The 13,935-nt window shown below is 41.0% G+C and overlaps 1 protein-coding gene across 2 annotated transcripts; it reads left to right on the top strand.

Annotated features, from left to right (window-relative positions):
• The first annotated feature begins 344 nt into the window (after nucleotides 1–344).
• LOC121921143 (ovomucoid-like) lies at nucleotides 345–10,250 on the top strand. 2 transcript variants are annotated; one of them, XM_042448761.1, is made up of 4 exons: nucleotides 345–436; nucleotides 3,814–3,839; nucleotides 8,926–9,056; nucleotides 10,076–10,250. In XM_042448761.1, exons 1-4 carry the CDS (start codon nucleotides 373–375, stop codon nucleotides 10,119–10,121), a joined length of 267 nt encoding a protein of 88 aa, XP_042304695.1. In that variant the 5' UTR covers nucleotides 345–372; the 3' UTR covers nucleotides 10,122–10,250. The 2 variants fall into 2 exon arrangements, with proteins under 2 accessions (XP_042304695.1, XP_042304694.1); XM_042448760.1 differs by lacking the exon at nucleotides 345–436 and adding an exon at nucleotides 2,451–2,520.
• The last annotated feature ends 3,685 nt before the right edge of the window (nucleotides 10,251–13,935 follow it).

A 13,935-nucleotide genomic window follows, 5' to 3' on the forward strand; every position in this document is an offset into this window, starting at 1 on the left:
TGTTGGACTGTTGCTGTTGTGGGATGGGAGAGAAGAGTGAGGTCCTTCAAATCTCCTTGCTGCATGCCATGGGAAATGGCCAACTTATTTTAATTATACATTTTGAATGTTTACAAGACACAGAACAAAGCAAGGATATAATTGCCTCACTTGTTCCAGCAAATTAGTCTGAAGCAGGAACACCTCAAAGACCTTTTGGGTTCTATTGTTTGCTCCAAATTTGGGGGTGGGAGTGAGATTCCATCATTTCAAGAGTGTCCATGTGGGTGGGAGAAATAGGATTTCTTGGGTATATATACACCTAGATGTTGCTGCTGAGAAGTATCTAGAAGGTGGACATTCATAAACCAGCACCATCATACTCAAGGCATCATGAAGGCTGCATTTAGGTTCATCTTCATTCTGCTGGCTCTCTGGTGCTGCTTCTTTACCTCAGGTGGGTATATATTTCATTGAAGGACACAATAGCACTGCCTGAGCATGGGGGGGGGGGGGTGAGGACTACAGTTCCCAGGATTCCATAGCCAACACAGCCAGTAGCCGTTAGATTCTTGGAGTTGCAGTCAAAAAATCCATAAATTTCCAGGCCCTAGACTCAGTACCACTTTGACTCAGATGCATATAGCCCTTTGAATGCTGTGCATCTTGAAAGAGTGATTGATATCATTCTGGATATTTTAACATGTCACTAAAAAGGTAAAATTGACTAGTCATGAGGGAGGGAGGGATGATGACCATAGGAGTTTTGGGTCTGTGGTTTTTGTTTGTTTGTTTTTTGTTTTTGCCTGATAGTGACATATTTCTTACTGTGAATTATTCTGTATATTATTTTATTATTTATTTCTCCCAAAAAAGGGACCCAAGGTGGCTCACAAAATAAAAACACTTTAAAAACAAGTTTTTTTTAAAAAAAATTAACATAACCCAGTTAAAACAGTATAAAATTAGGATTAAAATATACAAAAGTTAAACACATAATCTAAGCATAGCATATGTAAGGCAAACATGTCAAAATATCTCTCATTGCAAGTGATATATCCTTGTTTCCCCAATTTTTTTAAAAAAAGTTAGTATATTTTGGCTATATCAGAGGAGGCTCAAAGAAGGGAGAGCTCCAGTGTCTGTACTTCCAACATGTCCAAAACCCTGCAGAACTTTCAGTAGAGCCAATTTTTTGCTTTGTTCCACTCCCATAGATCTTGTCTGTCCTCATTTTCTCAAATGGGAAACCTCCTGTTATAATAAATGGGTGGAACCTAAGTTAATTGCATTTTGAGATGCTTCTAACTCTTTGAATTGGATGTGTGATCAGGGGCTGTGAGGGCCCTTCATCCAGTGGGATCTGGGCCTGGTCCTTTTTCTTCCTCTAACACATCCATTTTTGCTCCATTCCAATGATGATCTGACTTGGAGGAAGAGCCACTCAGTTGGGGTCAGGAAGGGAGATCCAACTCTAAAACCCTCCTTCAAGGCTGGAGTTTCATCTGGTATCATTAGAAGCCTTGGAGGGGGAGATCCACTCTTTTTTGTTACCTCTGGGCCATATAGTAGCCTTTATTATATTCAGAATACATAGATAATTTCTCCTAAGCACTCCAAAGGCTAGCATTATGGTACCAACCCTTTCAGTGCTCAGTAAGGTAGGGCAGTCCCACATGGAAGCCATAAATTAAGTGCAGATGTGGAAAACAGCTTTGCTCACTGCATCCTCCACAGCTGTGGAATGCTGTTCACTTCTGGATCATTTGACTGTCGTTTCAGCACCAGATGAAAACCTAGGCCCCATTCCCACTGGGTAATAACGCAGATCAAGAATCGAATCAGGGGTGCATCATTCCCATTTCAGCGTGTGTTCGATCCTCATTGCACTGATTTCGTTCCCATTGGAATTCGGATCTGATCCTCATGTATTCGATTTTTCCTTGGTAAACCCGAATCAGTGGTAGATAAACTGGTTTAAAAAGAGTGCACATTTTTAGAGGTTTTTCCTGTGCCTCCTGAGTCTGATTCGGGGCAAATGAATGGGAACAAAAGCGTGTTTGATTCGGGAACTTGGGGATGGGAGTTGCAGTGCTCAAGGGGCTGGCCTGGGGGTGTCACCTACTTGTTCTCTTTCCTGCATTACTGGCGCCATTTCCCCCCGTTTGCATAGCCTTTCCCTCAGTGGAGTGAAAAGCAGGGTAAGGCGATCGCACTACATTGAGCTCCAAACGCAGTAAACACATTACTCCCCCTGCAACCTCCCCTCTGCTCCACATTCATAGACCAATGTGTGAGGAGACCCATTGAACACCATTTTATAACTATTTTTTTTTTTTTTGCCTCTGCCTGAACACCTGAGCAGCAGATCAGTTTTGGATTACATGCCTGTTTGATCAGCCCCCAGACAGCCCAGGGAGAAATGGGGGAGGGAAAGGGATTTGTGGGGAATAGAGGCTCCCTTTCCCCTTTCCCAGACGGACTATGGGAAGACACAGAAGAGCCTGGGATGCAGAGGGATTTGGCAACCCTAGATTTGGGGTGAGTAGAGGCTCCTTCTCTCTTTCCCAGAGGGCATCTGGGAAGACACAGAAGATCCTGGGATGCAGAGGGATTTGGCAACCCTAGATTTGGGGTGAATAGAGGCTCCTTCTCTCTTTCCCAGAGGGAGTCTGGGAAGACACAGAAGAGCCTGGGATGCAGAAGGATTTGGCAACCCTAGATTTGGGATGAACAGAGGCTCCTTCTCTCTTTCCCAGACAGACTATTCTTCCTTTCCCGGAGGGGAAAAGCGCCTAAGCGACTGATTGGCTGTGACGTCAAGTGCTTTGGCGCTTGATTGACAGCTTTTAAAAAAAGAGGTTCCGGAAGGGCAATGGGAACGGGGAGCAAAATAACCCGCTTCAAATTACCACGGGGAAAATACCAATGAGAACGAAAACAGGGGTAAAAAACCCCGGGTCTGTTTGCACCCGTTTTTAATGGGAACGATGGGTCAGATTCGATTACGTCTTGGAAAAAAAATCCAAGTCAGAATTGCAGCAATATACATCGCATTTATATGCCCAATGGGAATGGCCCTCTAGTTCTTCCTCAAAGACTTGGGGGCTGTGGATTTCTGTCAAGTTGTTTTAAATGGTTGTTTAGTGAAAGAATATACAGGGTGCAACTTGAAAGACTCTGTAGCTACAGCTCAGCAAAACCCAGGGAGAGGTGTGTGCCTGAGAGTCATATCAGTGTGTACAGACACTGTATGGTGTTCAAGTGTAGAATGCATGCAAGAGTTTGTTACAGATCACCAAAGGAGAAACAGATAATATTTTTCTCTTGCTTTTGAAATTTCTTTGCCACAGCCATATTGGCATCTTTTGATTTTCAAGGCATCCCCAGACCTGCCACTGTCCAGTCTGATTTTTAGGATCACACACGGCAGTTTCAGTTATGCAAAGGCTGACATGCCACACATTTTGTGCACACTGACACTGTGCATAGTGGCATTTCAAGCATTTACTACAGTGTGTTAGAGGTGCAGACAGGCTGAGCCCTGCAAAGATCATTGGGTTTCTGATTAGCATTTCTGGATACTATGGCACCAGCATCTGCCACCACTCCTAAAAAAAGTAATCAACTACCATTCCAGACAGGTCTGAGAAATCACCCTTGCTGTGAACTCTTCGTGTTTGTGTAAGGCAAAATAGGGCTCAGTTCATCATCCCAGCTTCTTGTTGTGGTGATGATGATGTTGATGATGTGACTTTTACACTATCATATAATAATATATAATTCAGTCTAAAATATTTTAATCATATTTATTTGTTCTCCCTTTTCTTGTAGGCATGTCTCATTCTCGTGAGCCACAGGTGAGTCCATCTATTGCCTCAATTGTCATTTCCTATTGATAATTTGGATAAGTGAGAGATTCACTTGTGAGTGCAATGTGTAATAAATAAACTGATGAAAAATCTCTGGTTATTGCTCCATGAGGAATTGAGTGCTTGAAACTAATGTGATCTCATTTTCATAAAATAAATGTATGTGATATGTTCCAGACATTTGACGTTTGGAAGTTAGAAACACTTGGTCTCATTGCATAGACAGGGTCAATTAGGACCCTTTAAGTATCACAGTTCTAAATTCCATAGTATCTGGTATCTGTAAAACTCTCCTCCAGCACTACATTTCAAACAAGTTCATTTCCTGTCTGTCATCTTTCTTCACAGTCCAGCTTTCACAACCATACATGTAGATAAAGAAGAAAGAAATGTTATTTCTACTACAACGTAATTCCAATACTTTCTAAAAAAAAACTATTAAGATTTAATAATTCACTATCATTCTGCATTTTACCATGTGCTGATGAGATTCTTGCTTTATTGTTTTCAGGTGATATATCTGATTGATTATAACAACAGTGATAAAGATAACAATCATTTATCCACAATTAAAAAGAAATGTAAATCCTGTACAAATATAAAATACAGAACTCTTTGCCCACAAGCTTATAATCTAAATATTTACTATAGATAGTTGCTTATATGAGACCCAAATTACTTTCCCACTAATTTGATTGTGCAAATTGGTTTTCATATTAGGGAAATATCTTAAGCATTGCTGGTTGTAAAATTTAATTCTGTGGGACTGAGCTAAGAAAGAACAGAAAAAATAATTTAGAAAATGAGGTTTCCAAAACATTGATAGAGAATCATTTAAGGAGTGACTAAAGGAAATATGTAGGAGTTACATTGTCTTAAGATGCAGTAATAGGAGCTAGCTTTGACCATTTTTAAAGGTCAAAGCTACATTTATATTGCAACATGTATATTTTGCATTTTGGATGGTCAATAAAGGTATCACTGTTTGGTGAATTTTTGTTTGAATTTGCTAAATGGCCAACACAGCTGCCCCTGGATATTTTTTAAGGGGTTAGACCAACTATTTTAATACTGGTATGCACAACACTGGCAATTATCTTTTTGTTCTATGATGGAAATGGGTGTTATAATTCTGTATGACTATGAAAAATTATTATTGCTATAATTTATCATGACCCTTTCTGCAGCTGAATGTTACTTTTTTGATATAAGATAAGCAAACATAGATCCAGGCGAAGGAACATTTCAGTTTTATGGATGTTTGTCATGCTGTCCAAAATGTCCCATCAGTTTAAATAGATTAAGCCAGTGATGCCCATCATCCCTGATCACTGATCACACTGGCTAGGGCTAATGTAAGCTGGAATCCAAAACATCAAGGGTGAAAGCAGTGGCATCACTAGGGTTGGTGTCACCCTGTGCGATAACTCATGGTGTCATCCCCCCCATTGATCTCCTTCCGTACAGCACCCATACAGAATCCTTAGAAATGTTTTTGTACTAATTTATTCATAAATCTTAATTCCCATATATCACTAAATCTAATGGTAATAGTTGTGACATAAACAACTGGCAAAATTAAAATGATCTTAAAATTATAATATATGCATAGAATAAATGTGTTTACATACACATAGTTTCATATGGTGCAAAACATGGCAGTCCAGCTGGTCACTGGCGTATCCAGGACCAGCCACATAACACCAGTACTGAAAGATCTCCATTGGCTGCCCATCCGCTTCCGGGCTCAATACAAGGCGTTGGTGATGACCTATAAAGCCCTAAATGGCTTGGGTCCAGGATACCTAAAGGACCGCCTCTCCCCGTATATTCCGCCTCGCACCCTCAGAACGTCTGGGCAGCAACTACTGAAGGTCCCTGGGGCTAGATTATCCTCCACCACACGGAGGACATTTTCCACTGCTGCCCCAGGCCTTTGGAATACGCTGCCCACCGAGCTCCGCTCGACTACCACCCTGGCCCAATTCAGGAAGGACCTGAAAACCTTCCTGTTCCAACAGGCATTTCCCGATTAAAATCCTATGGGCCTCCCTCCTCTTCCGTGGCCAAGAGGTTGGGCTTATGGGGCATTTTAGCTTGTTTTCTTATTGTATTAGTTGTTTAACCTGTACTGTATTTATTCTGTTTTAACCATTTGCTGTAAGCCGCCCTGATCTTGGGAAGGAGCGGGGTACAAATAAAAACTTTATTTATTTATTATTATTATATGATTAAAATGAAAATTTGGTAAAATGTGATGTTTTGAAATAATTTTTAATTTTTTTAAATTTTAAAATATTTAAAAAAATTAATAATAATAATAATAATAATAATAATAATTTGTATTTTCCTGCCTCTCCCTCCAGATTGAGGGGGTTTTACATCAATAAAATAACACAGTACAGATATAAAATACAATCAATAAAACACTGACATTATTATTGATTCAATAAAATACCTAAAACATCTAGAACAACATCTCAAAAACATACATCATAACCAGAAGTGAAGCATTTTATCTTAAAGCTCTCCTATAAGAGGTCGGATGGATAAGCCCCCCGAAAGAGATCTGTCTTAAGTGCATCTAAGGTGGTGATAAGACTGATCTCTTCTGGTAGGCTGTTCCATAGTTTGGGGGCTGCAGCTGTAAACAATCTATGGGAAGTTGACATTAACCTGGGTTTATGGTATTCTAATAAATTTTTCCCAGGTGTTCTGAGAGTGCGGGGTGGATTGTGTAGGGAGAGGCATTCCCTCAAGTAATTCAGACCCAAGCCATTCAAGGCTTTAAAGGAAACAACCAACACTTTGTACTGCGCCCAGAAGCTAATCAGCAGCCAGTGAAGAGTTTTTAACACAAGTGTTATATGGGCCAATCTGTGTGTTCCAGTGACCACTCTGGCTGCTGCATTTTGAACCAATTGAAGCTTCTGAAATTGGTACAGAGGTAGCTCCATGTATAGCGCATTACAGAAATCTAGACGAAAGATTTCCAGTGCAAGTACTACTGCTTCAAGGTCCTTTTTGTCCAGGTAGGGACACAGTTTGCACATCAACCAAAGTTGGTACCAAGCACTCCTGGCCATCACATCTATTTGAGATGACAGCTGTAGAGATGAATCCAGGAGTACTCCCAAACTGCTAACTTTGTCCTTTAGGGGAAATGTGACCCTGTCCAGGACTAGTTAACAAAACTCCTTCCCTGGACTTGGCGTGCCTATCGCAAGTACCTCCGTTTTCTCTGGATTCAGCTTGAGTTTGTTTTCCCTCATCCAGCCCATTACCGACCCAAAGCAGGCACCCAGAGAAGAGATGCTATCCTTAATTACTGCAGCAGTCAGAAACATAGAGAAATAAATTTGGGTGTCATCAGCGTACTGATAACAACACGCCCCATGTCTTCAGATGATCTCTCCCAGTAGCTTCATGTAAATGTTAAACAGCACTGGGGACAGAATCGCACCTTGAGCAATGCCCACTTTGAGCTCCCTCTTGGACAAATAACTGTCCCTAAGTGACACCGTCTGAAATCTGCCCGAGCAGTGCCCCCGATACTTAACTCTCAGGCATTCCAGAAGGATACCACAGTCAATTGTATCGAAGGCCGCTGAGATGTTCAAGAGCACCAACAGGGTCCCACTTCCCTTGTCGATGCCCAGAGGGAGATCATCGACTAAGGCGACGATGGCCGTCTCCACTCCATATCCTGCCCCGAAGCCGGTTTGAAATGGGTCCAGATAATTGGCTTCATCCAAGACAACCTGGAGCTGGAAGGCAACTGCCCTCTCGATCACTTTGCCCAGAAATGGTAATAAGGAGACCGGTCTATAATTGGCTCTCACCAGGGGGTCCAGGGAGGGTTTTTTAAAAGCAGTCTAACTAAATTTTACATTTTACTTCTTTTTTTAAAAAAAAAAAATCCTGGGGCCTTTCCTTTCTCCTCTCACTGACCTTCGCCCCACTCACACCATCTCTTTAGCATTTTAAAGAGATACAGCCAAATGCCAGACTGTTTCTGCCAAAATACAGATGTTTAAGGAGCAATGATGCTACACACACCCTTAGGGTGTCACCTGATGTGGTCCAAAACCCCTGCACTGAGTGGAGGCTATAGGCTCCCCACCCCTGGATTAAAATGTAACAGAGTATGCAGCCAACTGTATAAAACCAAATGAAGTGTTTATTTATTTTAAAAGACAAATCCATGTAGGTATAGGGGGCTAAATAAAGAAACCTCAATGGACCTAATTAAATGATTGAAACAATAAACATCCATGTTTATAATGCTGGTGAAAAATGTCAGTGCTAGGTCCTACCTATCATGCCCTGCACTGTGAATATTCCAGTTGTTATCTGACACCATTGGTTCCCAAACTTTGGTCTTCCAGGTATTTCGGACTTCAACTCCCAGAATTGTTGCCTGTTAGCCAAGCTGACTGGGGCTTCTGGGAGTAGAAGTCCAGAACAACTTAAGGACCAACGTTTGGGGATCACTAGACCCTTGAGATTGAGGTTCAATTCTCCACTCAGCCATGAAAACCAGCTGGGTGATCTTGGGTAAGCCACACCCTTTCAGCCCCTGAAAAACCCATGTCATCTAAGGGTACCAGAAGTCAGAAATTACTTGAAGGCACACAATAACAACAATGACAATGAGCAGTATTAGAAATCAAACACTAATCTAAATCATGGGTGAGAATTTTGTGACCCTCCAGATACTGTTGAACCACCATTCTCAGAAGTCCTGTCCAGTTAGTTCAGTGGTGAAGAACACTGAGAGTTGCAGTTCAGCTACATCTGGAGGACTGTTTGGCTCTTGTCATGCTGGCAGAAGAGAGTCTGGGAACTGTTGTCTGAAAAAGTACCATGCTCTGGAGTATAATGTATTAAACACAGGGGAAATTGTACTGTTAAGCTGATCCAGGGGCCTTCTCTAGCAAGAGAAAGTATCTTTTAAAATATTTCATTTTATATAATTTCCTCAGGCCTAAGATGAGAAAATATCATTTGCTATGATTCTTGGAACAACACAAATGTGATGCTATTTTAAAAGATATCATTTTTCCTTATGTAGGTTGACTGCAGTGGTTACAAGAAACCTTCTGATAGGACCAAACCCACAAGATGCACCCTGGAGTACTTCCCAATATGTGGCACCAATGCTCAAACATACACCAACAAATGCCTCTTCTGCAGCGCAGTGGTGTGAGTATAGAAGTATTACTTCTGAAAAAGAGAATCTGAGATAACCTGCCTTTTCTAAAGGACATCTTCCTTGTAAAATGTTAAATCATCCATAGTTGTGCTGCTGTGGTTGAACTATAACTCCCTTCCTCCCTGACTGATCATGTTGGCTGAACCTGATGGGAATTGGAATCCTACAACTCTTGGAATGCCACAGTTTAGACAGTTTGGACTAAAGATATAGGTTCAGATGCAGAAGTTTGAAGAGCAGCAGGAATGCCTAACTGATGTTTTTCTGTATGGCTGTCTAAGGCTATAAAGCAGGGATAGGCAACCTTTTTGAGCCGGGGGCCAGGTTGCTGTCCCTCAGACAACTGGAGGGGCCGAAGCCAAAAAAATAAATAATTAAATAATTTTGTAAAAAAATTAAATAAATAAATAAACCGGGACAAATGTAGGACAAAAATTTCAAATGGAGGACACTTTTTATTTTAAAAAAAATGGAGGGCACGCTAAAAAATTTGCTGATTTTTTAAAAAATGTTAATATAAATGCATGTTTCGGAGGCTTCTATAGACAATTGCCCTCCTTGCCCGCCGCTTGCCCCCCCTTGCCCGTCTCCTCCTGATAGGCCAAGGGCCCCATGCACTCACGCAACAGGCCAAAGGCTCAGGCGGCAATCGGCGGCAGGACCGGGCTGGGGCCGGTCCCAAGGCCTTGCTGGGCCGCATCCAGCCCGCGGGCCGCAGGTTGCCTACCCCGGCTATAAAGGTAGCATAGTCTAGTGGCTATAGATTGCATTCCTGCTCAGAAAGCCTTTAATTCTCCTGGGTTGTGAATTCACTAGATGGGCTTAAACAAGCCACTCTCTCACCCCCTCCTTGCTCACCTGGAAATAAGAAGGAAAATAGTACTGCTTTATCTTACAGGGTCATGGTAAGGATCACTAGTACAGAATCTGCACAAAACACCTGGAACATCTGCAAGCATGATGCAAACATTAAGTATTATCTTAATCTCATTTCCTTGTTTCTCCCTAGGGCAAGTCAAGGGAAGATCCATTTTAAGCATTATGGGAACTGCTGAATCATTGCCACTGATGACCAGTGGAAACATGCTTTATCCATCTGACATGGCAGCCTTGCTCATCTCACTCCACCCTGGTCCATTCTAATCCACTCAGACACTTCTTCTTTTCAATATGTTGGTTTAAAATAAAAACTCTTGCTAGTATGTGAAAAAGCTGTCTCTTTATCTCTTTAAAATATTGACAATACACAATAAGCCCAGACCTGTGTGTAAGGTTGATACTTTACAAAAGCACAGTTAGGTTATTTTATATTTGAACATCATAGGCTGCATTGACACTGCAGAATTAATGCAGTTTGACAGTGCTTTAACTGCCATGGCCGAATGGTATGGAATTATAAGATTTGTTGTTTTATGAGAGATTGAGCCTCCTCTTGTCAGAGAGCTCTGGTGCTACAACAAACTACAAATCCAAGGATGCCATAGGATGGAGCCATGACAGTTAAAGCAATGTCAAATTGTATTAATCCTGCAGTGTGCCAGCACTCCTAGTCTTACAGGATGAAATGGGAATGGAACTTGATATCCATGATAGCAGCCTTCAAAAATCACTAACCGCACTGAAATCACTTGTACTTTGTAACAAATAAAGTAGATCAAGGATCAACTATTCTCATTACATGACTAGATGCATTTCAACTCAGGAATTATCTCCAGCTGAATGGGTACTCCTAGTGTACTTTACCCAGAACTTGGAAAAATTTCTTTCCTATCGTTCCCAGAAACCTGCAACTAACATTGCCACAGGACATGTTGGCTGGAGAATTTTGATATCGGTAATCCAAAATCAGTCTCTGTTATTTTGCAAATTTTGTAAACTAATTCAACCTACTATAATGTAGAAGGGCTCAGTATCTCTGTTTCTATCATCTTTAGCTACAGATCTTTCACTTATTATTATTAAATTTATTTATACCCCATCTTCTCCCTAAAACTGAAACTCAGAGTGGTTATTTAGCTACAGTACGTTGTCCATAGTATGCTTTCAAACTAATAAAATGGAGTATTTACACAGCTTCTCTCTCTGTAATATTTATAGAGGAATTCTAATGAACTAAGGATAGCTTCACTCTTTTGAAACACAGGCAGATAAAATTAAAGCACTGAAGTTTTCAGCTCTTCATAGTAGCATTGGCTGGAATTGTCAGCATTAAGGCAGCAGATAACCAAGGAGCAACAAACTATTTAAATCAAAGTTTAAATCATGCCTAAATTGCTTGTAAGAATATACACCATATCCAATTTCACAGAGACATGTTTTAACGTAGGGGTCATTCACACATTGTGTTTTTATAGCATGACTGTGCAAATAATCTTACGCATTCCGAGGTTGTTGTTCACACTATGGAACTGCACTTATGTGCATTTTTGCAAGTTCAGTTGTTCAAACGTGTCAGCACTTGAATAAAGATGAAGTTCTGCACTTATTGGAAGCTTCTGAGTTCCTGCAGAGTCCATAGCAATAGCTTTATCATAGAATCATAGAGTTAGAAGAGATCACAAGGGCCATCCAGTCCAACCCCTGCCATGCAGGAACTCTCAACCAAAGCTTCCCTGACAGATGGTCATCCAGCCTTTGTTTAAAGACCTCCAAAGAAGGAGACTCCACTACACTCCTAGGGAGTGTGTTCCACTGTCAAACAGCCCTGTCAGGAAGTTCCTCCTAAAGTTGAGATGGAATTTCTTTTCCTGTAGCTTGCATCCATTGTTGCAGGTCCTAGTTTCTGGAGCAGCAGAAAAAAAGCTTGCTCCCTCCTCAATATGGCATCCCTTCAAATATTTAAACAGGGATATCATACCACCTCTTAACCTTTTCTTCTCCAGACTAAACATTCCAGCTCCCTAAGTTGTTCCTCATAGGGCATGGTTTCCAGACCCTTCACCATTTTAGTCGCCCTCGTTTGGACATGCTCCAGTTTCTCCACATCCTTTTTGAATTGTGGTGCCCAGAACTGGACACAATATTCCAGGTGAGGCTTGACCAAAGCAGAATAGAGTGGCACTGTTACTTCTCTTGATCTAGACACTATACTTTTATCATACAGCCTAAAATTGCATTGGCCTTTTTAGTTGCCGCATCGCACTGTTGATTCATGTTCAACTTGTAGTCTACTTGGACTCCTAGATCCCTTTCACATGTAGCCTCGTTCAGCCAGGTGTCCCCCATCCTATATCTGTACATTTCATTTCTCCGCCCTAAGTGCAGTACCTTACATTTATCAGTGTTGAAATTCATTTTGTTAGCTTTGGCCCAGCTTTCTAGTCTCTTCAGGTCATTTTGAATCTTGAGCCTGTCCTCTGGGGTATTAACTATTCCTCTTAATTTGGTGTCATCCGCAAATTTGATAAGTATGCCCCCAATTCTGTCATCCAAATCATTGATAAAGCTGTTGAATAGCACTGGGCCCAGGACAGAGCCCTGTGGGACCCCACTGGTCACTTCTCTCCAGGATGAAAAGGAGCCATTGTTGAGCACCCTTTGGGTTCAGCCAGTCAACCAATTACAAATCCACGTAAAAGTTATCTTGTCTAGCCCATATTTTACAATCTTGTTTGCAATAATGTAATGGGAAACTTTGTCAAAGGCCTTACTGAAATCAAGATATACTATATCCACAGCATTCCCTTCATCTAACAAGCTGGTAATTTTATCAAAAAAAAAAATTAGATTTGTCTGGCATGACTTCTTTCTCTGAAGCCCATGCTTTGTGATTATGGCATTGCCTTCTAGATGTTAACAGACTCTCTGTTTAATGATCTGCTCTAGAATCTTTCCTGGTATTGATGTCAGACTAACTGGATGATAATTTTCGGGATCCTCTTTTTTCCTATTTTTGAAGATGGGAATAACGCTTGCATCCTCCAGTCTGCTGGGACTTCTCTTGTTCTCCAGTTTTCAGATTGCCAAGGGATCTGATATTACATTTGCCAGTTCTTTTAATACTCCTGGATGTAGTTCATCACATCCTGGAGACTTATATTCATTTAGATCAACAAGGTATTCCTGTACTATCTCTTTATTTATTCTGTGCTGGATTTCCCCTATTCTGTCCTCTGCTCCATTGTCCTCAGGTTGAGCATCCTTTGACTTTTCTGAGAAGATTGAAGCAAAGAAGGTGTTGAGTAATTCTGCCTTTTCTCTATACTGTTAGCATTTTGCCATCTTCTTCTTCCTTTTGCTGCAGATATACCCCCCAAAAAATCCCCTTTTATTGTTCTTAACCTCTAGCAAGTCTGAGTTCATTCTGCGCTTTAGCTTTTCCAACTTTACCCCTACACATGCTCACTATTTGTTTGAATTCCTCTTTGGTGATTTCCCATTTTTTCATTTCTTATACATGTTCTGTTTAAAACTTAGCTCAATTGAAAGTTCTTTAGTCATCCATCCTGGTTTCTTGAGACACCTCCCATTTTTCTTCTTCATTGGAACTGTTTTAAATGCCTTCAGTATCTCCCTTTTGAGCAGCTCCCATCCATCTTGAACTCCCTTCTCTTTTAGTATTTATAACCACAGGATCATCCCCAATATTGCTCCAAGTTTACTAAAATCAGCTCTCCTAACATATAGAATACATGTCTGACTATGCCTGGCTTCTCCTTTCCACTGCGTTACAAATTCCAGGAGAGCATGATCACTCCCATCTAAGTATCCCACTACTTGCACCCCATTAACCAGGTCCTCCCTGTTGGTTAGGATCAGACCTAAAATAGCTAACCCCCTTGTTGCTTCTTCCACCTTTTGTACAATTAAACTGTCTTCGAGGTAAGATGGACAGATTTCAATAATCAGTATTTAGCTTTTAAATATAAA

Source organism: Sceloporus undulatus, chromosome 2, assembly GCF_019175285.1.
Source record: "Sceloporus undulatus isolate JIND9_A2432 ecotype Alabama chromosome 2, SceUnd_v1.1, whole genome shotgun sequence".
Taxonomy (NCBI): Eukaryota; Metazoa; Chordata; class Lepidosauria; order Squamata; family Phrynosomatidae; genus Sceloporus; species Sceloporus undulatus.